General features: G+C 32.5%; 5 protein-coding genes across 9 annotated transcripts; 4 read left to right on the forward strand and 1 right to left on the reverse strand.

The window, feature by feature from the left end:
• The first annotated feature begins 1905 nt into the window (after positions 1-1905).
• Positions 1906-3211, forward strand: LOC106624328 (peritrophin-48). Its single transcript, XM_036360761.2, has 2 exons — positions 1906-2744; positions 2950-3211. The coding sequence occupies exons 1-2, from the start codon at positions 2061-2063 to the stop codon at positions 3160-3162; spliced, it is 897 nt and encodes a 298-aa protein (XP_036216654.2). The 5' UTR covers positions 1906-2060; the 3' UTR covers positions 3163-3211.
• Positions 3212-4550: 1339 nt separating this feature from the next.
• LOC106624329 (probable chitinase 10) lies at positions 4551-5648 on the forward strand. The gene is made up of 2 exons (XM_014244030.3): positions 4551-4703; positions 4773-5648. Exons 1-2 carry the CDS (start codon positions 4682-4684, stop codon positions 5639-5641), a joined length of 891 nt encoding a protein of 296 aa, XP_014099505.2. The 5' UTR covers positions 4551-4681; the 3' UTR covers positions 5642-5648.
• A 2642-nt stretch (positions 5649-8290) lies between these two features.
• Positions 8291-9152, forward strand: LOC106624336 (uncharacterized). The gene is made up of 2 exons (XM_070111404.1): positions 8291-8313; positions 8658-9152. The coding sequence occupies exons 1-2, from the start codon at positions 8291-8293 to the stop codon at positions 9139-9141; spliced, it is 507 nt and encodes a 168-aa protein (XP_069967505.1). The 3' UTR covers positions 9142-9152.
• A 1065-nt stretch (positions 9153-10217) lies between these two features.
• Positions 10218-13585, forward strand: LOC106624330 (uncharacterized). 2 transcript variants are annotated; one of them, XM_036360725.2, is made up of 6 exons: positions 10218-11634; positions 11707-11816; positions 11962-12117; positions 12181-12341; positions 12416-12660; positions 12718-13585. In XM_036360725.2, exons 1-6 carry the CDS (start codon positions 10320-10322, stop codon positions 13140-13142), a joined length of 2412 nt encoding a protein of 803 aa, XP_036216618.2. In that variant the 5' UTR covers positions 10218-10319; the 3' UTR covers positions 13143-13585. The 2 variants fall into 2 exon arrangements, with proteins under 2 accessions (XP_036216618.2, XP_036216617.2); XM_036360724.2 differs by having other exon boundaries at positions 11965-12117.
• Positions 13426-24523, reverse strand: Synd (protein kinase C and casein kinase substrate in neurons protein Synd). Of its 4 annotated transcripts, XM_036360756.2 has the most exons (11): positions 24371-24516; positions 23926-24028; positions 19354-19460; positions 19169-19278; positions 17397-17734; positions 15898-16124; positions 15703-15823; positions 15518-15628; positions 15282-15457; positions 14795-14952; positions 13426-14729 (listed from the first exon to the last, which is right to left on the reverse strand). In XM_036360756.2, the coding sequence occupies exons 3-11, from the start codon at positions 19455-19457 to the stop codon at positions 14617-14619; spliced, it is 1458 nt and encodes a 485-aa protein (XP_036216649.1). In that variant the 5' UTR covers positions 19458-19460; positions 23926-24028; positions 24371-24516; the 3' UTR covers positions 13426-14616. The 4 variants fall into 4 exon arrangements, with proteins under 4 accessions (XP_036216649.1, XP_014099518.1, XP_014099520.1 ...); XM_014244043.3 differs by lacking the exon at positions 23926-24028 and having other exon boundaries at positions 24371-24523; XM_014244045.3 differs by lacking the exons at positions 23926-24028; positions 24371-24516 and adding an exon at positions 19935-20137.
• Positions 24524-25070: the final 547 nt, after the last annotated feature.

Here is a 25070-nt window from a genome sequence, read left to right on the forward strand (position 1 = left end):
ACTTTGTGGGTCAGTTTTAGAACCGTTTGGAAGTACTAACTTTCTGATAGAAATCGAATAATTGACATTGCGTAGGGCATCACCATGTAAACGTAAAACAGTTATTCGTTGTATGTAAAGAAGTAAGTTAGCTAACTATTTGGACTCTTAGCTCATAATAGTTGTAAAGTAGCCTACCAAAAAATACATGTAAATATATTTTACCTTAGATAGTATAACCTACTTCAGATTACACAATCAGTAACGGAAGTACTTGAGAAAATAATCTATACCTAGGTATACATATATATGTATACAAATGTATATTAACTTTAAACAACCTCTTAGATAAAGAGCAAATTGCAAAGAGTGGATAATTAAAATTACATATTGCTACAATTTATTAAAGTTTACTTAACGCTGCAGTTACACGCTCAAGAAATTGCTTTCAAGTTGATCACACAAACTACTTGTGAAAATTGATCTAAATTGACAGCCGTGACGTAGGCTGCAGCAAATTAATCAAATCAATAATAGTTTCAGGATACCGTTGGCATGGAAATCGCTTAAAATTCTTGAAAATTTTGCACGAAGTGAATATAACAAAATATTTATATCCCGACAATTGCATGCAGTATGCTTGCAAAACTATGTGATCAGCTTTAACTTCATCGTCAATGGGGCAAGGCTTGAATAGAAAAATTGATATCAAGACGGCGTTCAAGTTCGAAAGGTGAGAGTGTTGGTGCAGAAAAGTGTGAGAGTATTGCAATTTGAATTTATTTGTGCTTGTTGATACGCCCAAACAGAGATAAAGAGAAGCCCAACTCATCTCTCACTGGAATGGAGAGCGCAATTGCTAAACGTCAAAACCTCCTGAACTCAGGAAACTGTCAAAGTTCACGAGGTCTGACGTTTTGCAATTGGAAAAAGAGGGACGGCCAGATTGAAATCCTACTTAGTGCTTGGTATTATTAATTTTCAATTGAAAATTAAAAAAAAAAAAAAACATTTAATAGTTGAGAGCTAATACATTTATTATTTTGATTAAGTATTGAAAGTTCAAAAATCAATTGATTTAATATATTATAAAATCTCAAAAAAGGGTTTAAATAGTTTCTGCATATGTTTAACGGAAACATGTATAATAATATTTAATCTTAATAAATGTTGGGTATTTTAATTTAAATTCCCAAAAATTATGCTATATTGCCATATCAGGCAGAAAATTGTTGACAATACCGCTACCTATGAGACGTAATGAAATTTGACACTTCGAGAAAGATGGCGAAGACGTACTAATCGACTCTACAGTGCCGCGAAAAATGATTGAATGCAGAATGGGGTTTCAACGTGAAAAGATGCATTATACCATGTTCATCGCCAGATCGAGGAGTAAGATCGATCATCAAGGCATAAGATCATAGATACTTACGCGGGCTTCTTGATATTATTCGACAAATGAGGCGGCTTATAGGATGCCTAGTTCACAAATTTGGACTAAGATCACTCAGTTTTTGAACATATGAAACTGTTTGTACTTTATCATGTGGAATATAAGAAAATCTCCTAAATCCTTTAATGCCTCATACATATGCGTATGGCTAGTAAAGCTAACTGCTACTATCACTACTATACGTAATACTGCTGTTACATACAAGTACATAGTATAATTTCGAAGGGCATACATATTCTTGTAGATGAAGAAAACTCAGATTATTGTAAATTAAAAACATGTCATTGGCCATATGCAGATAGCACACTTTTTGCCAAGTTATTATTTCTTGTATGTTCATACATACGTACAGCTATGAAGGTATTTGTATGCATAAACGTATGTTTAGAAGAATTGAAGTTTATTGAAATCACTCAACACTCTGCAGACAATCTACATACGGCATCATTTCATAATATTCAAACAGCATCGAAATGAATGCCTTTGACACCACTCGCCTATATATCGTTATGAATAAAAATTGTTTAGTTGTTTCTTACACATCATCCAAATAACACCAAATATATATTTATACATCTGGGCGATTGGAAAAATATCTAAAAACTATTTTATAGAAATAATAAAGATGTCTAGTCGCCAATGGTATTATAAAATCAACGTGTTTTTTATATGCTCTTTCATAATTGGCGTTCATAGCGACATCTATGAAGCATGCGAAAATAAACCAAATTACGCATTTATAGGCAGCAATACGTCTTGTCGACATTACATCTACTGTGCCGGTGCCGAATCCTATGAGGGCGAATGCGCAGATGGCGATTATTTTAATGAATTGTTGCAAACGTGTGATCCCGAGGATCTGGTCAATTGCGAACTTTTCAACACAAGCAGCTTCAGCTCCAATCAAACGGCACCCAACCAAGCTACAACGATCACAACAACCAATACATCATTTTCTTCTACAGCAATAGCAACAAGTGATATCCCCATATTAAACTCGTCAGCACCAATACAAACTGCGCTCAGCCAGATGAACTCTGATAATACCAGCACCACAAGTGCGATAGGTGGATCTCTTGCAACTTCAATGGCGCCGCCCGTAACAGGTGTTGATATGGTCATAATAATATCAGCTGATTGTCCATTAATGGATAATCCATATCAAATGATTTTCGTGCCACATCCGAAATCTTGTTCAGATTATTTTATTTGTTATCGCGGCAAACAATTGGCAATGCACTGTTCTTCTATGCTACATTTCAATGCCAATACAGGGAAATGTGATTATGCGGAGAACGTTGGGTGTCGAGTAAGTGTTTAGAGTTTTGGTCAATTGACAGTCGATATTGTCAACGTATTTGTACAATCGTTTAATGGTGGTGGCAAGATAGTTTTGATTTTCAGTTATTTCTTTTAGCTTATGTTTTATATTAAAATCGGTGCAAGTATTTTTTTCTTTATCGCTTATTTTACGTATTAATAAAATGAAATGACCTTTCATGCCATATTTACAGACTGGTTTCAGCAATCCAAGAGAGCAATGCCAGCTATATACGACCGATTTGTATCCTCATGCCACGAATTGCAACTACTTCTATTACTGTCGCAATGGATATCTTTTGCTGCAGCAATGCCCTTTTAATTATGGCTGGGATTTCGAACGACGTGCTTGTACGGCGCTTCAGGAAGCAAGTTGTTACAACAAAAAAATAATGCAATTATTTTAAGAAAATGTATTTGTAATATTACTTTTATGTAATAAAGTTATATTTTAAATTTTTTGCGTTTATATGTTCCATATGCTTGTGCAACTAAGAATTTTAGAGCGTTAAATTTTTTAGAATTTTACCGAATTTTTGAAATAAATGCAAAAATTGAATTTGAAATATACATAAATATGTATATTCATATCTATATTAATAAATGGTAAGTGAACATCATGGACAATATCGGCCAGCCACAACTTTCAGCTACATTTCTCTGTCTTTTATTCGGTTATGCAATTTTTGTTTTGAAAATAAACAGATCTTTTTACTATAATAAAAAGGACTACGCTCAAATTAAGAACAGATGCATATAACTAATTTACATGGATTGAAACATATGTATATATGTACAGGGTTTTCCAATAAAAGTGATATGATTTTTCAAAAAAAAAGCACACTAATTGTTAAGGACATTCAAATATTTTTCATTTAAGGTGAAGTACAATCGATACAATTAAGTTTTGAATATAACATCATTCAAAGGCCTCCACGACTTCCTTTGCAGAAACGACTTCTTCCACTAAATCAAGTCGTATGTCATGAGTAGCACTTTCAATATTGACTTCTAAAGCTTGAAGAAACTTCGGTTTATTGCTAAAGACCAATGACTTTAAATAACCGCACAAGCAGTAGTCTAATGGTGTGAAATCACAACTTCTTGAAGGTCATTCAATGTCACAATTTTTTGAAATTATCGAATCTTCAAACTTTTCTCGCAATAATTCGGTTGCTGCACGTGCTGTGTGGCACGTAGCCCCATCTTGTTGGAGCTAGATGTTGTCAAAAGCAACTTCTTCCAATTGCGGCCATAAAAACTTGGTTATCATCGTTTTATAACGCTCTCCATTGACAGTAACGGTATCACCAGCTTCATTTCGAAAGAAGTAGGGACCGATGTAATGGTAGTTCATCAAGAATTTGTGGATTTTCTTCGCACCAGAATCGACAAAAGGCAAACTTCATAAATCCAGAACATAGACAGACTCAGCAAAAGCGGAATTGCTATTAAACGTAATTCAAATGATTTATGTAAATGTATTTACCATTTGTGTTACTGTGTGAATTTTTTTGATATTTGAATATTCAACGGAAATTGAAATGTCGTAAAGCGCAATTCTCTTTTGCCGATATTACCCATGATATTATCTTATTTTGAACGCATGATGTCGATGAATATAATCGTACATATGTATGGGCATTACCTGTAGGTAATTTGTAAGGATACTAACACTAATGCACATTCATATGCATATTAGATAGGCGCACATGCATACATATTTAAATTAACTCGCTACTGTTATAGCTATATGTACACCTTAATTAATAACAAAAGGTATAATATGAATGTATGTATGTATGTTGAAATATCTTTTGCTTGGGTCTCAAAACTGAACATAAAGTTAGAATATTTCATGTGGTGCAGTAAAAAGCACGCAAACTCACTCATAAAGAGCCATTTCTGCGTAGTTGGAAAGTGAAAATGCCGATGAAGCCGCTAAAAGGTAAAACTTATTTAGTGAATGAAAATTTCAAATCAATTCAAAATTTTTTACTTTTTATCACTGATATAGTTATGTACATTTGCTTAGCATGGGCAACAATAATACAACAGACCCATTCCATAACACACACCAATAAATGGCGTCAAAATAATATTTGCTTAAACCACACAGCTGGAGAATTCGATAGAAATCCCGATGATTGTCGATCATTCTACTTGTGTTTGGAAAATGGGCAGGCAGTGATGGCTCCTTGTCCGCCGACAATGCTTTTCAATTCAGTCAGTAAACTTTGCGACACTGCCGAAAATGTCAATTGTGACATTACAATACCCAATGCTAGTAATAACAATAACACTAATAGTAATAGTAATAATAACGGTAACACCGATGATAATGACAACAGTGAAGCTTTAAGTGCTTCTCGATATTGTGCCTCACAGCAAAGTGAACAAAATCGCATCGTTTTCGCTGGCAGCAATAGCAATTGCCAGCAATACTTTATATGTTATTATGGGCAGGCAGTGTTGCAGGAATGCAGTGCCAACTTACACTGGAATGTGGAAACCGATAAGTGTGATTTGCCTGAAAAAGCTGGTTGTCAGTTGTGGAACGGCGACGTTGGTATCGCTGAATACGCACCCGTGAATGGTAATGGGAATAATGCCAATAACGCTGATGCGCTATCAAATGGAAGTCAAAATGGTGAACAAGCCACTGTTGCTGAACTAATCAATTGTCCAATATATGGACAACATATATTTCCACACATGTCGCGTTGTGAGTATTTTATTTACTGTGTCAAAGGACATGCCATGTTGCAGCAATGTCCGTTTTATCACAATTTCGATATTGTGTCGAAAAGCTGTAAATTTCGCACGATCGCAGTTTGTGTTCGAGATTTAAATATTAATTTTAATAAATTAATTGCGAAATACTAAGCTGTAATCAGTAAACTCTTTCATATTTAAAAGGAAAGCTCAAAATGATCACCTGTAGAATACTTATGGGTGTATGTACAATATATTCTTGTCATGATTAAAAACATATGGTAACTATGTGTATGTATGTACGCGTGTGTGTGTGTGTACGTACGAGGGATATATGCTGTGAGCTTGTACACTACTAATAATAATTGAAAAAAATTCACTGCACTAATATTAGTGCACATTTAAGTTAAATATCTCCGGATTTTTAATCATTATACTCTTGCAACATGTTGCACAGAGCATAATAGTTTTGTATACCTAACGGTTTTTTGTATCACCTAAAACTGATCGAGTTAGATATATAACCCATATATGACATATATGTATATATGCATATATAAGTGATCAGAATGATAAGAGGAGTTGAAATCCGTGTGACTGTCTGTCCGTCCGTCCGTGCAAGCGATAACTTGAGTGAAAATTGAGATATCTTCATGAAACTTGGTCCACGTGTTCCTTGGCACCCAAGGGGGAAAACCTATAAAATGCCATAACTAAGCACTAAATTAAGATACAAAACTGTAATTGGTTGTTGGTGCAAGAAATCGCAGTGGTCAGCGGCACTTATCGGACTATAACTTTTCAAGGAACCAGACACCAAATATGTGGACACCAGTGCGTATGGCTGATCTTTTACCCAACATATCGGTTACTCTATGAGTTCTCGTATTGATATTCGTGGAGAACATTTTTGTGATAACAGCATGATCTTGTGCCGAAATGCGTAAATCGGATCAATACTTCCCTTATAACGCTTCTATCGGTCAATATGTTAGACATCTTGGAGAAATTCCGAAAGAATCTCTTTCTAATAATAGTGGATCTTCTTGCCAGTGATTGTAAATAAGTTATGCAATACTTTAAAATTTTTAATTAAACTATATACGAAAATCCCGTATATCCCTTTACCTTGCGAGAGTATAAAATGTTCGGTTACACCCGAACTTAGATTTTCCTTACTTATTACATTTATTTTTGTACCTAACGAATTATCAATTTAACTTCCTAAGTTAGAAAATTGGTAAGGTTTGTGACAATCAATGGAAACTAATGGCGAAAATTATTCAAATAAGTTTACCAAAGGCTTCAACTTGTAGATATGTGCATACAACATAACCTTGAATCTGACGAAAATTTCAAAGCTTTAAGTGGTTCTAATGACTCTAGTGACGGGTACTGTTGTTCACTTAGGTACACTATACCTTTAGCGATATATACAAAAGTATTAGTAACACTACAAGAAACTGCTGATGGGTTCACTAATCCACTAAAATTTGTTATGTCAGTACTGACAGTCAACTTACCTGTCAATTGACCTTTACTGTAATTGTTGAAAAGAGACACGATTTATATTGCTTACTATAGCCTTATATATGTAAGAATGAAATAGCTGCATTCTTTAGTACTGTCATCACTGACAGTCAAATGAACAGTAAAATGACTGTCAGTGTTTACGATTTTTCCAAAAGCAAATCCTGTATACGTCGAAAAGAGACAGCACACATTTCCATAGGAGTTTCGAGAAGTTGTGAAATACCTACATAAGTACATATGTAGCAGTTATTCCGTGTTTTCAAATATAATATACGTAACTTATTATTAAGTTTCAAATAAAATTATGTTTTTAGTAAATTTTAATTTTTTTGGGCATTTTTAAATTCAGAAATATTCATGAACTGGAGAAATACGTACAGCAGAGCTTGTGAGAGAAATAAAAATTGTGTTACAAACTGCGCAAAAGAATTTTTCACTTGTCATAGCTTTTCAGTCATAACTGACAATTTTCAGCTTTGATGGATTTATGATCAGCAATGACTCAACAAAAGACATGACATTGAGCAGTATAGATATATAGTGAATCAATTTCGAATACCAATGTGTTAAAGAGAGATGAAAATTTACACACATGTGTTTGCTTACATCAGTTTTTGCACAAGGCTCTTAAGAAAATGATAGAAACTTTGTTCTGCATGCTGACAAAATTTTTTCAGCTATGATTGTCATATTACCGGTGAGATGAATGTCACTGTGCTTGTAGGGGTGACTGTTATATAACCGGTCAGATGACTGTCACTGTCAGGGATAATGGGATGCCCAACTCTTTCCAGTGTAACATTTTCCACTGTAGCCAGATCGGACAAAATAATATATTTTGGGTATTTATTAAGATTAAATATTATTATTCATGTATCCGTTAAACATATGGAAAAACTATTTAAATCCATTTTTGTGATTTTGTGTTATACTAAAATAACTGATTTTTGAACTTTCAATACTTAAAAAGTGAAAAAATGTATTAACTCTCAATTAGTTAATGTTTTTTATCATTTTCAACTGACAATTTATACTACGAAGCATGGCGCCACAAAAGATTTCATCACATACATTTCAATTTTGCGTTTTCTTTCATTTTTATTGTTTTCCAATTTTTGTTAGTGATCTTCAATAGCGGCAACAAATCCTTCTGTTAACATATTTACAGTTGCCTAAGTTCAGGGGGTTTGACGTTTAGCAATTGCGCTCTTATTTCCAGTGAAAGATGAGTTGGGCATCTCTTTATCTCTGGCCACTGTTCTTGTAAGGAAGGTCACTGAATGCATTATGAATAAATTTGTATTGCCAATGTATGTATGTATATTACAATACATAACTTAGATAAATAAATCACAATGCAGAGTTTGCATTTCATGTATATGTTTACTTGTTTTGAAATTAAATTAAACACAAGTAATTTTATAATGCAATACATAAAAGATAAAATACCAGGTTAGCTGCATTTTCCTATCTGGCTAAGAATTGGATAATCACAGTTAATCAACTACAATATATCGATAAATAGATAAGACACCTGCTATAAAAGGGCCTAAGTTTAGGTAACGCTATGTTAGTTATATAAACATATTCCTGCAACTGATCTGTTCCAACAGTAAAATGATAGGTGAATCATTAAATAATAAAATAATGGAAGTTATTTGATTTTTGTAAAGATTCTTTTAGAACTGAAAATATTTAAATACCTTGCCATCATTTTTACGGTAACTACTTGGAGCGAAGGATTTATAAATAGCACGATGACAGCTCTACAAGATTCACAGCGTTGCTATAACAAGCCTTATGGTTATAAGATTTCCGATACAACTGACTGCTTTGGATATTTTATTTGTCATGGCGATATGATCATACAACAATATTGTCCACCAGGACAGCGATTTTATGCTTCCTCGCAGATGTGTCAGATTGGAAAGTGTCCGCCCTGTGACTGTGAGATTGATTGTAGCAAAGCTCCTGATGGCACCTTATTTGGCGATTGTACGCATTGCCGATTCTTTTGGCAATGCGTTAGTGGACGAGCAGTGCATCGCTTTTGTGAGCTTGGTAAGTGGTACGATCATGCTAAATACGTTTGCAATTATCCAGTCTATGTGACAAACTGTGCAGCTAATCAAGATTAAAAATATATCATTAAAATTAAAGGAAAACTGTATTTAATTTTTTGGAGACAAATTATTAAAATAAAATAATTGTATACAGTGTAAAAGTTATATACTCTGTTCTCTTAACATCAGGCAAATTTATTGTAGAATTACTGCTTTCATTAAGTTCAAAAATGAATCAGTCAGCTTCGCTTATATTCGTCTGTGGGATGTGTCTGAGTAAAACTAAGTAGCTCTCACCAAGAATGATAGATATATATAGATAGCGTATGAAGTCACCGGTTTAATTTTGTTTTTGTAATTCTTGGTTAGATCCTTCACAGCCTAAACCGAAAAACGTAACGGTAAAACTTGGCGTAGTCTCCATCTCTCCTGCAACTGCAAACCATGGTTAAATTAGCGATTAATAACATAACAGCGCTAACAGAAATTTTTGTTAAACTTTCTATGAGTATGTTAAGGCTCTATTGACAATTCTAACCGAAACTCTTGTGTACGTGTTATCGTTCATCACTTTCTTTCGCAAAGACCTTATTAGTTGCACGGTGTGTATGTGTTTGTCTCCGCGGTAATTCTACACTGTATTTGAGTTTCGGTTGCCATAACTTGCTGGTGCTATCATTTTTGTACCCAACTTTTAGACAATAAATATTTACAATCAACTGTCTGATTTATTGCGAGATAAAACTGTTATCATCGCCATTCTTTACTGTTTGTAATTTTTGATAAAAAATCATTTGCGGAATGGTCTCAATGTCGGCTTGTACCAGCTGTTTTCGTATCTATTTGAAAGGGGTTCCCTGCATGCTATGCTAATTCTTGATTCAAAAACCACTCTGCTAAATTGTAATTTACGCAACATAAGAAAACACAACAGAAATTTTTTATCTATTGCTAATGTCGATATGCTATAGAAATGAAAATGGTGCTGTCATATACCAAAAATGCAAATTTTTCCCAGAAATTTACATCAGTATAATAATTTTGATTGCTAACGTGGGTAATAAGCAATATTCGTTGGCAATATTGCTCTGTAATATTATCGAGATCATAACTATTGCCTGCGGAGACTGAATGTTACGGCGAACATCAAATGCCATTTCTCATGAACCGATTCTCATCGCTAAGTAAATGTAAACAAAATTTGTAATTACTAACAGTTTTTAAGAAATATAAAACTAGATGAGCGACCCAAAATGAAACAAGAAAATTGTGTTGATAAGGAAACGATCGAATATACTCACACCACGGTGCCCTCATCAATGAGAAGTCCTTATTGGAAGTATTTCGGATTTCCTGCGGATAGTACTAATAAAATATTGACTCGCCAAAAAATTATATGTACAATATGTGGTACTGCCATTACATACAACAAAAATACGTCTAACCTTCGTACTCATCTTATATCGCGGCACCCTGAGACACTGCATCAAATGCATCATCATCAAAGACAGCGGAACCCAGAGTTCTCTGATAGTTGTGACATGACTGATGGTGTTGATTTTAATGGTGCCGCTATTTTGAGCGAAATCGCAAAGGATGAATGTAACTCGGATAAATTATATTCACAAAGACAAAATAATAAGGCTGATCCCAATGTCAGCAGCCTTTTAAAAATAAGACGACTTAATACAGTTAGTCAGGACACCGATCAAGCATTAATTAGTGCTCAAGAGCTTAACGTCGAACTAATGTCTGCCAATGTTGAACATAGAGTAGATTTCTCAACTGTTGAAATTGATTGTGATTCTAATTATCACTCTGTAAAACACCATAACAAGGAAAGTGACAAAGATGTACATGAAGCGATTACAGAAAATGATACCAGTTATGAATTTTTAAATTCGGAAGCAGAGAATGAATTGAAAAACGATGAAAATATTGAAATTAATTGCCCAAATGACTTTAATGTTGGGGATATTAACCCCGACGAGGTTGCATTAACAGAAAGTGAAGCAGTATTAATTGATAATGAGATTTCGCCAAAACCGATGTTTGTATATTGCAGTGACTCATTGCCATGCTCAATTGACTTGACAAAAAAATCAAATGTAATAATACACAACGAACTCCTTGTAAATATGTTGGTCTCCGATTTACTGCCGCTTAGCGTGCTTCATGGTGTGGGCTTCAAACAACTACTCAATACCGTTGGTTTTGTCAATGTGGATAAAGAGCGAGTTGAAAGTAAAATATTGGCTGAATATTCACAAATGAGGTGTGCGCTTAAAAAATACATTGCTTTCAATTTGTTGCAACAAGATAAATCCTATTCATTCAGTATTGAGAATTTTAAAAGTAATGAGGAAACCGACATATTAAGTGTTTATGTAAATTTTCACATATTTGATGTTGAATATAAATTAGAGAGTATTTTATTAGAAGAAATTGTTTGTAACAAAGATACAGAGTTAACGCGGTTGCTACAAGACTTTGACCTTAGCCGTTGTGCAGCGATTGTAACAACTAACACAAATAACACAATTGTTAAGGATTTCGCTCTTGCAAATGGTAAGTATTAGCGAAACCATAACTGTTGTTTAATTTATTTAAAATCCTTTCTTTTTTTTTATTACTAATTAGGTATCGAAATTGTACCATGTGTAGGTACCATGTTGACCCGGTGTCTTTCTTTGATCTTCCAACAAAAAGTGGTATCAGAATTATTTCAACAGATTTTTGAAATAAGTGAGGTATGGTCAAATATCCATATTACATTTTGTGCGTAAATTGTGAAAAGTATACCTAATTGTTAATTAGTTTAACATTTGTGGTCGCTTTTTATTAGAAAATCAAAAATAAATTTAAAAGAATTATTATATCATTGATGTATTTTAGAAGAATTTAAACCTATCAACTGTGAGATTATATTGCCCATGGTGGAAATTAAAACTGCTTCAAGACTTTTTCGATAGTCCTTTAGCGGCAGATGAAAAATACAAAGAAATGTCAACGGAACTGGGACCTTTCATAACATACATTAAACCCTTAAAGGTACAAGCATACGTAGAAACCCAATTTTATTTGAATGAGAGCCTATCCCTATGTTTTAAATAGATTACGTTTGATACAATAAACTCGGAGCAAATGCCGTTCTGTACACTTGTGCGTCCATTGATTATGCAACTATTCGATGAGCATTTTTTAAAATTCAATACGAAAGACAATGCTTATTTGCAAACGGCCCAAAAAATTGTTAGTTCTGAGTTACGTAATAGGTATGTAAACAGTTCACAAATAATATATATGCATTTATATTCAGAATACACTGTTTTTTTTTATTTGATTACAGCATTGCTGGTTGTTCGTTTTTTTCTGAAGCGGTGCTTTTTGATCCGCGATTTCAACATGATTTCATTCAATCCAGTCCACAGCCAACGCTACAGAAACAAAGCGACAGTTTTGGCAGTATTCATCGTTCAGATTTAATACTGTCTGTATATAACCGATATCCACATCTGCTTAAGGAGTTAAACTTAAAAGTAAAACTGGAACAAAATCAGCTATGTACTTCGCCACAAACAGTATCTAAATCATGTTAGTAACCAGAAGGATATGAGTATTTATTTTAGTCATCTTATTTATATCTTGCAGGTTTGCGATCGTTTTTCCAACGTATTAGCAATCCCGTGGGTGAAGTGAATATTCAAAACATTAACAACACGCATTCGAAGCAATCTCAGCCGAAAGTCGCTATCGATTTGGAATTTAATCGATACAAATGTGAACAAACGTTAGATTTAGAACTATGCCCGCTGATTTGGTGGAAATCACATTCTGAACGCTACAAATTGCTGCATAAAATCGCAAATTATTATTTGAGTGTACCGTGTTTAACACCACGGTGGCTAACGAGCACTCACGAAGAGGTGGAAGTTGTTGATAGCAGCAAGTGGTGGCAAAAAAGCAAGACTCTTCAGTATCTTCACGCAGCAGAAAAGTGCATATGGTATTTGCATTACAATCGTAGTATATATAATAAAATTCTACCCAAATCGTCCAAAGACCAGTCTGTGTGAAAATGCTATCATCATACTGATGCAATATTTTGAAAACGATGTAAGCAATCCGAATAATAGCGATAACGATAAGAGCGCATTAAATTTAATATTCGAGAAATTATTGTTTGGCTATTTACGTAATTATTTCTAGTAAATAAATAAATTTAAATACATATTAGATGTATGTATAAGACATGTAAATGTGCTTTACTTTTGGCCATTTTCAAAAGCAAGACAGCTTAAAAAAATTGTTATTTATGTATTTCCAAGTAACGGTGGTTTCATTTATTCAAACAAATGATTTAAATAATTCTGTAGTATACATATATAAAATTGTTTATTTGATATTTCTTTAATTTTGAAATTGTTATAAGTATATTTTAAATACTTTGTTCTGGTATGTTTACATAAAGGACTGAAAATAATTAAAGTTAGTATTCTATATGTGAAATTTGGCTTAAGTGGTGTTTTCATCCTTAAAAATTTTACGGCAGCATCATTCTTAAAAATTCACACTAAATGTGGTAAAACTTCAGAAAATGCAGGATAGAAATTATATTTCTAATGGGTATTCAAATTCATAGTTACAAGTATCATTTACATTTTTTTTTTTTTTATTAAACTATTTTTACTTCTGTATAGCCGTAAACATAGTACGTTGTTTTTATTCAGATACTATTTAAGTATATATGTATATGCATGCATGAAACTCGGAACGAACTTGATAGAAAAGTAAAATATAATACTTTATTTATTATTATATTTTTGTTTTTGTAATTTCCCATTTATATCTTGTTATATTCTGCATATTGTGCTCTATGAATTTTGTTTGCATTTATAAAACCGATCAACTTTTCATATATATCTTTTATAGCTAGTGGTGAGGATGTGCTTTACGATTTTATAGTGACATGAAGTTTTTGTTTACTGCTAAATAAAAATCTGTCCTAATAATAATAATTATAACGTTTCCAAAGCTGTCTCATCATGTATATGTTTTAACCTGCCATATTTTAGTGTTTTTTTTTATTATTTACGTTTATTAAAATTTCCTCTGTAAATGAACGTAACATCTTATAACGAATATCTTCTGGGCACTAGTCTGAATTCGGAAGAAATATTGAATTTGATCTTAAAATGCTTTCAGCTTGATATCGAGTAAAATCACATTTATAAATACATCTCTGCTAATATCTATAAGCTGACAAGACTTATTCACTCCTATTTGCTTTTCGCGAATTGTTCCAAACAATCGTTCAAATTCTAAAGTATTTATATAATTAAAAAAAAAAAAAAATATGCTACAATCACAAAATATGGTTACAACAGTGATGTGTTTGAAATATTGCTTACTATTTTAATCCAGTTTCTCATGTTCGCTTTTTAATGCGAAAAAAAATGTTTTCTATATATAAATTTTAAGTGTTTGGGGTTGAAATTAACTGCAACTAATAATTTGTTTAATTATAATATTTTTAAAAATGTGTTATGTTTACGTATGTAACGGTTCTACATAATTTGCGGGGTAAAGGCCAACACGTCCATTCATGCGTCCTTTGCACCATCCTTGCTCGTCTTCGTCCTCAAGTTTCTCAAAGACTTCACCTTAAGAATATATAACGGAAATATTATATTTATTATATCTTATGTATATAACCTTCTTTCATTACCTTGTTTAAATGTCAGCTCGTCATCTTCGGCTCCTTCGTAATCATATAAAGCCTTAACTGGAACACCTTTCTCGCCATTATCCACTAACACATTATCACCCTCATCCCATTCCTCCTCTTCCTCGAATGGATTGACTTCGGGTTTGCCATTACCGTTACTAAGAAATAAATTATATAAAATAATATTTTTCTTAAAAAACAATGAAAACAAAATAAGTCGCACGTTACTCTCAGTCAACTATATATACATGTACTTATTCAGACAGAAAATTATATCTTAACACAAGTGATCATTTTAATAATTAGACAAAGGGATGTCACTGCAATTGTAACAGCAAAGAAGAAAGCTTTTTTGAGCAATAGTACTTAGAAGATAATTCTAGCCGAATCTAAATCAATATTTACATAATTTCAGTTCTTCACAAAAATTGTGTATCGCGACTATTATATAAATGCCTTATTGCATGTTAGAAGAATAATAACTTACGTTACACTTGAATTGCGGTTATTTGTAGTTGAGGTTGTGCTCAAACCTTTCCCGGTCCCCGTAGCTGTGGACCCTGTTGCCGATGTTGGGGAAGACGAAGCATCTTGTTGGCTGGCCTTTCCACTACCTTTGTTTGAATATGATGGATTTTTTTTTAGGCTATTCGTATTATAATCCTAGAAGTAAATTAAGAGTCAAAGAAAAACTTGTGCGTATAATGCCAATATTAAGCATACATGTGGATCCTCAGCGACAGGTCGCTGATTGATGAGTGTAATTGGTGCTGCCGGAAGTGCCTCCTTTGACTTGCTACCCTTTGCTATATCACGAAACTCTTCGGTATACTCCTAAAATATTTATAATTAAAAATTGTAAACCAAATTTATGCGTATACAGTTATTTGTAAGAGCCTAGTACATACCACAAATGCTGGCCAATTCATAGCCATATTCACACCATGATTATTTGACCACCATTTGAGATCCTTTTGTTGATCCGCATTATTTATGGTATGGTAGAATTCTTCATATATTTGTGGTAGACTATAATGTAATAAAATGCAGTAGCAGTTAATGTTTAATGTTTTAATTCAGCATCCAAAGTAAATAGTACCTACCATTGCACCTTCGTGAGGTCCAAGCAGGAGTGTATGTTAAATAGAACCTCTTTGAAGAACATTAATCGAGTCCTTTCCATGGCTTGGCACTTTTCAAACACCGACGTCATATCCTCGATGTATACCGAATTATATTTGGTAATCTCCGCAATAGCTTGTTCGTATTTCTCTCGACATTTAGCCACTTGATCTTTCGTTTTTTGTACGCGATCATGCATTTTTTTTACCTAAACGAAAACGAGATATATGCAAAGTTATAGGTTTTAATACCATAAATCTTTAGTCAAACGTTTGTTCATTTATATATTTTCCATTCAAGTTTTAAATTTATTTCACATGAAAATTTTATGTGATTCTCTTTAGATCAATTGAACTAATTTAAAGATCAGACAAATGCCGCTTAAATAGTTTATGTACAGAAATTTAGAAAAAAATTACTGATTTTGTCATTACTTTAAATCAACTTTTAAGGGGACCCGGAGGTCTATGATTAAAAAAAATTTTTTGTTTCCTATTTCGTTAGAATAGACTCTTAAAAATATATTGTCGAAATTTCATGAAGATAATCCAAGTATTTCGTGTTTTTTAGTCCGTTTCAAGGTCAGCGGTAATAAGTAACAGTAATACTTTGTTTAAACTTTAAACGCGTTTATCTCGAAACTACTTGCTTCATTTGGTGGTGGAAAAAAAACTTATACAAAAATTTTCTATTTTTTTCATTAACAAAAAGTTGAAAAAATGGTAAATTTCCAGACGAGTAACATTGACAACATGCCATTTTGTCAAAAAAAAATTTTTGTTTTGAGAGGGTGAGATAAAACATCCACAACCAGTGAGGTGCATTTTTTCGAAGAGGGGAACTTCAGCACCATTTCTATTTCACAAAAAAAAAAATTTTTTTTAAATACAAATTCATGTATATAAAGGCTCATACAATACATATGTGTAAGAAATTTCAGTGTTTTTTTTTATCAACTTCACATTGAAATTAATTCTCTAAAAAAGGTATTTTTTCCGAGCTCTAGAGCAACGGGTTCCCGTAAGGTGGATTGGTACCTAAGATAACCAGTTACTTATATCATTTTGCTTTTTATATTTTAATTTTTCTAATCTATGACTCATGATGGGAATTGCGATATTGTGTTAACTTCGATATGCGAACAAAAAAATATTCTTATCTAACGTAAATAGTTAAAGAATGCTGAAAAGCTGATTAAGTAACTCGCATACAGTATGTGTTGAATTGAAGAAAATACACAATATTTTAATTTTACGCTACACAATGAAAGCATATAACGGATACCACTATCAATTAAATTTCGTTAAGCAAAATAACCATTTTAAACCTTTTTATACACTGAAGAGAGTTAACGTAAGAACTTCTAGTATACTGTCTTGATTTGCTGCACGTTTGTGAAATTTCATTGTATACATACATATACATATAAATGTATATATACGTCTGTAATATCTAATATCAATCTGGGATGCACACCTACCTGGTCCGGCGATAATGAACTATCTGCTGTGGCATTGCGTTCTTGATTGGTGGCACTACGTTCCGTTTTACAAGCAGCGTGATAATCAGACTTTGTCTTCTCTACTTTAGCTAGTAATTTAGCCCAAGGTTTTTGAGCCTTCTTAAACATATCCTCCATATCCTTACGTTGCTTTATCTGCATCAGCGTATGATGATAGTTGTCCTTCTGCCAACATTTTATTTGGCTGTTCACATCGTTACAGAGGTTTTCTTTTATTTTTAAGTGCACGTCACTGATGCGTTCAGCTTCCGTTAGTACACTTTTCCAAGCCGCTTCTGAAGTGCCATATTCGGGACCTAAATTGCACAAGTTTAGTATACATTTTCAATTTTATGTTTGTTAAAAAAAATTCAAGCCAGCATTATGTTATTTAGTATATAATGTTTCTGGCTAATAATAATTTAGTCTCAACTCTTTAACAGTCTCTGATGGGCATGTTTTATGTGCAAATTAGTCGGTTCATTTGCTTCTTTGCAATTAAGCACATGTGCATATGAATGTGTATACTATGCATTAACAATCGATTTTTGAAACCTTTGCAATGACATTTTGCAGTAAAATTCAAACGTAAATTGGTCATAACAGACTCTTCGTAATATACATACTTATGTATGTAAACATTTAAATAACACAGAATAGGTTATGTGAAATGCTTTCCAGTGAACACTACTACATACGTACTATATAGATGCCAGTCATATTGCATCTAGGATTACACCAGATCTCATTTCGAAAATCGTGTATGTATAAATAAAAGTCTATAAGCATGGCAACATGCTTGATGCCAATACTAATTACATTCACATATCGATGACACTTCGCGAATAAGCTCATCGAATGTGATTGTGCAAACTTGTATGTTTACGCAAAAACTTGAATTGCTTCCAAAACATGAGTTCATCTGAATAATTACAAAATTTAGTCACAACTAAAGCGCGATCGCCAATAGAAAACACAGTTGTATAGTATTTAGTATTAGACTTTGTCGAAGGTCATTGTTTACAAATTCCATGCATAAATAATATATATTCTGTTAATGTTAGTAACACAAACATTACAGTATATTTTTTCAAAAGCTGCTTCATTAAAAAAGCAATGGATAAATTTAGAACTTTCCACCAAATAAATTAAAGCGTTTAAAGATGCTTTTTATAGCCTAATAGATGTCTTAAGACAAAAACAAAATATAATGAATTACCAAATTTTCATTATTGTTGTCTAAAAAAAAAAACAAAAAAAAAATATAAATAATAAAAAAAACAGCGAAATATGACCTAAAAATAGCAACATGTAGTAAAAAAAATTAACAATAAAACCAAAGAAAAGCAAGTATAATACAATACTATTTTATACAACTGGCCTTGTTACATTGAAGACGATTGAGATATATGTATATAGAATCTTTGCAGAAACAGCAGAAATAGCAAATACAATGTTTTGATTGACATTTCTCCACTTGTGCTCCACTTAAAAAAATACAAAAACACTACCAAATCGTGTACAACAATCTAAACGTATTATACTAGCGACCGAATCTTAGTAAATTTTTATATGTTTGCTCTCTGGTAGCATGCTCACTGTAATATCTACAGTTAAGAGAAATACCTTAGCGCTAACGTAATGATAACATCTTTTATAGTTTAATAATACAAAATTTTCCAGTTAAAAACAGCATATACATATGTAGTTCACTGATTTCTTATGCAAATCAAATTATTACAGCCAATTACCTTTTTCGATGAGCTCTCCCCATTTTTTCGACCATGCACGCAAATTCTTCGCATATCCTTTTTCAATATCGGCACGTTCCTGTATAAGTGTCTGCAAATCATTGCAAAGCCTGTTAAAGTGAAAGCAAAGATTTGAGTTGATTGAAAATAGCAAAACGTAACAATGACGTATCCTTCTAACTCACTTGTAGCCATCTTCAATTCTTTTAGTGGTGCGCTTGTAGTTGCCCGGCTCCCAAAAGGAATCACTACCCGCCTGTAAAAGGTGATCATCGCTGTGATGCGACATGACCTAAAAATATACAGAAATATTCTAGTAAACATTTTTTTTAATGTATTTATCTAATACACATTTTTCGAAGCACATTAGAACAAATAAATCCTGGTATCTTTGCGATATGCGCTATCTCCACACTATATATGCGAATTAAATTTAATGTAAATGTCAGACGCTGAATATTAACATTTAACACAAACCGGACAGATAACTAAATGTAATACAATTTTTACACGGGCGTGACTCTCATAGATATGTAAGCATTAGGTAAAAATATATCTCATTGACGAAGCTACCGCTGCAGCTACAATATTACCGAACGGCGGGATCGCTATTTTATGTCAATTAACTGCGCTCGCACGTATAAAGAGAGATCAATAAAGAGCGCTTTGCTTAGCATTTGGACGAGAATGTAAATTTTCCATATACGGTTGTTATTTGTATATATTGTTTGCTGCTTAATTTATTAACTGATGAGCATATGCTTACATAAGAAAGATTAATTTTTCAGCCTTAAAAGCGGTAAAATATATACACATGTAGCACTGTCGCGAGTGTATATTTTATTTTAATATTTCGACTGAATTTACGTTATAGCAAAACACATAAAACGGTGAAATAGAAGAAAATTTCTTTGAAATGGAAAGCGAAATAAAAGTTGAAGATACTTAATGGAATGCTCGCGTCGGGTTGGTGCCCCAAAACTCACTGACAGCAACGATATCATATGCGAATACAAAAAATCGCAGCCGATGTAGTCGTGGAATTCTTGTTATTCTTTCTATTACTACGTACTTACCTGTCTAACGTATACTTAACTCAGTTGTATACACACTGCTTTGACTTTGGGCTTCTTGTTTCGATAAAATTGCTGATAGTAACGGAATACTCTTTCCAATACCTATTCTCTTATATTAAAGTCTCTTTTAAATAACTTAGTAAAAGCAGAGAATGTTGATGAGTAGAGAAGGAGCAAATGTTAGCAGTACTAAAATGTTAATTACGATGGAGGAACATCGAAAACGCGCCAGTTGGAAAATAAAATTTCACCACAACTATCAGGGTACGAAACGAAAATAGAATTCAAATATCATTTCATAAAAAAGGGTTATAAAAATAAAAAATAGTATAATATATAAAAATATGATAGGATTTGAACTTAGGCAAAACATTTCATTGCAATAAGGAAGTGTGCTATACAAGCAGCACCACAGATCATATTAGAACATATTTGTCTAATCTGTGAACTCAAACAGCTATTGTTGTTTACTTGCTTCAATGTTTATATGTCTATATGTGAATATTCTTGAAATTGCCTTCCTTCATTCGCATGTCCATATATATTTGCATATATGTACACATATGTACATATGTATGTACCTCAATATGTCTTTCGCAAAAAATCAAACATTCGCGCAAGTGACAAAAAAACGTAGACGCACCATCATCGGCCAATAATATTCAAGCGAACTCGCGGCATATTTTCTAAGTATTTCATATTACAACGACAACAAATTCATTCATAAGGAACGTGCGCTGCTTCAAAGCAAAGTGCGTTCGTTCATAACTCTGCGCCGCGCTATTTTTTCTGTGCGCCTGGTAAACCACATTTGGTTTTCATATAGAATTCCTACCGCAAATGCGCGAAAATAAAAAGAATGAAATTGAATTTGAATGTCTTCAGTAAAATTGAAGAATCAGCAAAATTTCAATTTTACAATTTGTATCACTGAAAATCCTACCATCCCCCTCGCGTTTGTATGTTGCCCACAAGCTGCTTCCTCACAACATTTGCTAAAAATCAGAAATTGAAGAATTTGTCTGATGTTCACTTCAAAAAGGAGAATTGGCAACATGACCTCTTAGCGAATTTAAATAATATTTATATTTTTGCATATTATGCACTATTTATGGCATTAAATTACAAAATTTATATTAAATTTCCATTCATATGAAATCATTAACTACTTCTATATATTCTAAGCACAGTCCATATAGTACTTTTATATGTTTATTTATTATCATTATTTCATAGTTTGTCGATTTAGCCCATTTATCCAAATACGACGCTATGAAAATGCAGCCCAATCGGTAATCGCAATATTTCAAAAGAGCATAAGTCAATTTTCAACAGGAAAGCCCTGCAAAAAGGACAAACGAGACAACATAGCCGATCGACATTGTCGTAAAATTGTCGATTGAAACAAATTTTGTCAACTCCGCCACGATGCGCAAAATTCGGCGTCAATATGTATGCGAGCTCATATGTATATATGTATGTTTGTCGTCATTTGGTTACTTTCAACAACACAATGTCTGCGCGAACTCGCCGTTATTTCGTTGGCTTGCCACTATACACAGAGGCGTTCTAACTGAGGACTCTTAGTATATTATTATGTTGCTTAATTTGTATTGAAAAATACTGATGCATTTATGAATTATTTTCGTACTATAATATATATTATATATATATATAAATACACATAAACGCATACCTATAATCGTTTTTAAACTAAATTCGATAAATAAAATATATATCTGAAATAATTATGTGGCAGTGCGCCCCAATCCCTCCTTGCCTGCGATCGTTCAACTCGCAAAAAGCAAAAAGTGTGGACAAAAGTCATTGCTTGTGCGGGGCAAGAAGAAGCAAGCATCAGCGTACGTGTACTCATGAATGTATGTGTGATTATCACATTTGTGTAAATACGCATAAATAAAGGAATATGCAATAAACCCAAACATATGAACATATTCTCCTGATATATTTTAATTATATCAGGAAGTAAAAAATGCTATTAAAGTAATTGAATTATGATATGCTTAGATTCCAATTAATAAAATAAAAAAATTAAATACAATTTTAATTTTATGTATTTTACGATTCGAACGTATATGCTCGTATTCGGAATGAGCTTAACTCCTTCGCGCTTACGACCTAAGCCACCACAAAAGTGGAAACGTGGCCGCTTAGCCACCGTTTTATTATTATCATTTGTTTAATAAGTATATTGCTTACGCAACGCACATACATAAGTTAGAAAACTAGCTTATTAAATGTTTATTTTATTATGAATTCTGGGGTTTTTACCGGTAATACAGATTTTTAATTCAAAAGGTTTTTCATAATTATAAATTTGTCATATCATAGAAATTGAAAACATAAATCTAAATAGGTATGCGCAACGATTTTTCATATAGGAATATTCGTTGTGTCTATTTATAGCATTTCGCATATTGTGTGGTGTATTTTTCTTTTTCGAAGTTATATTTTTCGATGTTCCTTCATGTGGAATTACAAATTAGTACTCAAAAAGTTTTCATTTAACATTTGCTCCTTCTCTACTCATTTACATTCTCTGGTAAAAGTATTTGTACATACATTGATTGATGTATTCCAATACTTTCGGGAGCATCTTTTTATGCGCTTCTAATTGGATTGACATATTGGCACATTTCAATGATACTAGTACACATTTTGAGTTGATAACATGTGTATGATAAATAAGAATGCTCGATGTAAGAGAGTCAAACTTTTTTATATTTATGCATATATGTACATTAGAGCTTCAAACTTATAAAGGCACAAATTTGAAAAACTACGTTTGAAACATATATTAATTAATATTCGATCGAATTTGTCGGAACCGTCTTCTAGGTATTAATTCGTTCGTGAACACTATAATCAAGAAGCAAATAAAGTTTTGAAACTATTGCAGAAAAATCTTTATACGTAGATAATCAATATAGTTAAATAGCAAGCATTATTAATTGCAACATTTGCTTTATTTAACATATACCACTTGTAATACCTAGGATTTTATAATTATTGGATATGAAATTCTATCGTTCATCGACATTAAGTTACCTTCATCTTTTGTGGTGTTAAAGCGTACTTAACTAGATGAGGACAGAGACCAATCGATCGACAGAGCTCTGTAGATTAGAGCGACATTCGGTCCGATAGCTAGTTTCGCATATTTAAGGTATTTGGCGGTTTTTCGTTTCAATTTCGACTGTAGATAATTGAGATATTAAAAACTTCGGTTAGCCCGTTTAAATGCAGAAATGTTCTTTGTATGCTAAATATTTTGTATAGGCAATGATTATACCATAAGTCTTACAGAACAAATTTTGGTTAATTTACTTTTTCCATTGTTGTTGTTATTGTTTTGTTTATGAGGAACACATTTGGAAATCAGTCAAATACAATGTTATCTACACTACAAACATCGATAGAGATAATCATTTGGTTTATCTAATAACACAATTTTAGACCTAAAATTGATATTTCTTAAAATTATTTTTACAATTAGTATATATATTTTGAAAATATTTAGATTGCGTATACCTAAGTTTTCAAAAATAAAAAAAAAAAACACATATACCAAATAATATTGAAATTATGCGTATTTATAGTAGTCGTTGAAAAATAAACAAAGCTAAAGGGTACGGGTCGGGTGGGGAAGGGTCTACTTACTTGAATCCACTGAAATCTATGTACTCTATGGCAATGTGTTTCCAAAATGGAGTAGCCAGTTACAGCAATACTTTTTTATATGTTAAAGACACTTGGATGAACACTGTTGAAAAAAGGCCGCATCAATAATTTTAGAGATTTACATTCGTATAAATAAGTGAATGAATAACACTGCAATAGACAAATTTGCAGCATAAACGGGGGCTTTATGTCGCTATGCGCCCAATTTTTACTTGAAAGACAACGTTCTTTGCAAGATTAGAAATTTCTATATTTGTAAATAAGTAACTATATTTATATCTTGTAATGTGGCTAGTGACAAGAAACACTCCCTAAAACAACAGGATCTCGCTTTCTATTTTCATACACAACCTTTTACGTTACGCTTTTCCGTCAAAAAACTATTCGTTTGTCTGAAAAACTAATTAATTGAAATAATATTTACCTACTAAAAACACACAAAATAGTTGCACAACAGTTATAACTAAAATTAACACTTATTTTTTCTAAAATATATGCGAAAATCTGCGAAAAAAATTCACACGCGAGCAAAGAACCGACATCGACCGAATTTCACAGCAATGAAAGTAAAGAGTTGCCAGTCGGTAATATCTTAATACATACATTTAAGAATTTTTGAGTATATAAAGAATGAAAACACATGTGCGGTTATTAAATAGAAAGCAGTAAAAATTAATAAAATTAGCACTTGATCTTATTTATGGCTAGGGAGCTCTTCAAATACAATATTATTACTCATATACGTACAAATAATTGACTTGACTATGTACACCGGTAATAATTGTTATCTAGGAATGACAAATTTGTAACGTTGCAAATATAAACAACATGATTTCATAAAAATCATCAAGAACGATAGAATCTATCTTCTGTGATATCTTGAGAATGCCTGCGAAAAAATATTGCTGAGTATTCTGCAATATGGACGGCTATAATTATTGACTTTATTAAAGACTTTATCTTTCCGGCAACACTATATTATTTCAGGGTTGATCAGCAATCAATTATGGTAAATTATTGAGATAAAAACTTCAAAAAGTTGTTACGACATTTAATACAATTTTTTAAATATACTTGAAAACTTGATTGTGCAACCTTTATATTTACAAAACTAAAATACTACT

Source organism: Bactrocera oleae, chromosome 6, assembly GCF_042242935.1.
Source record: "Bactrocera oleae isolate idBacOlea1 chromosome 6, idBacOlea1, whole genome shotgun sequence".
Classification (NCBI taxonomy): Eukaryota; Metazoa; Arthropoda; class Insecta; order Diptera; family Tephritidae; genus Bactrocera; species Bactrocera oleae.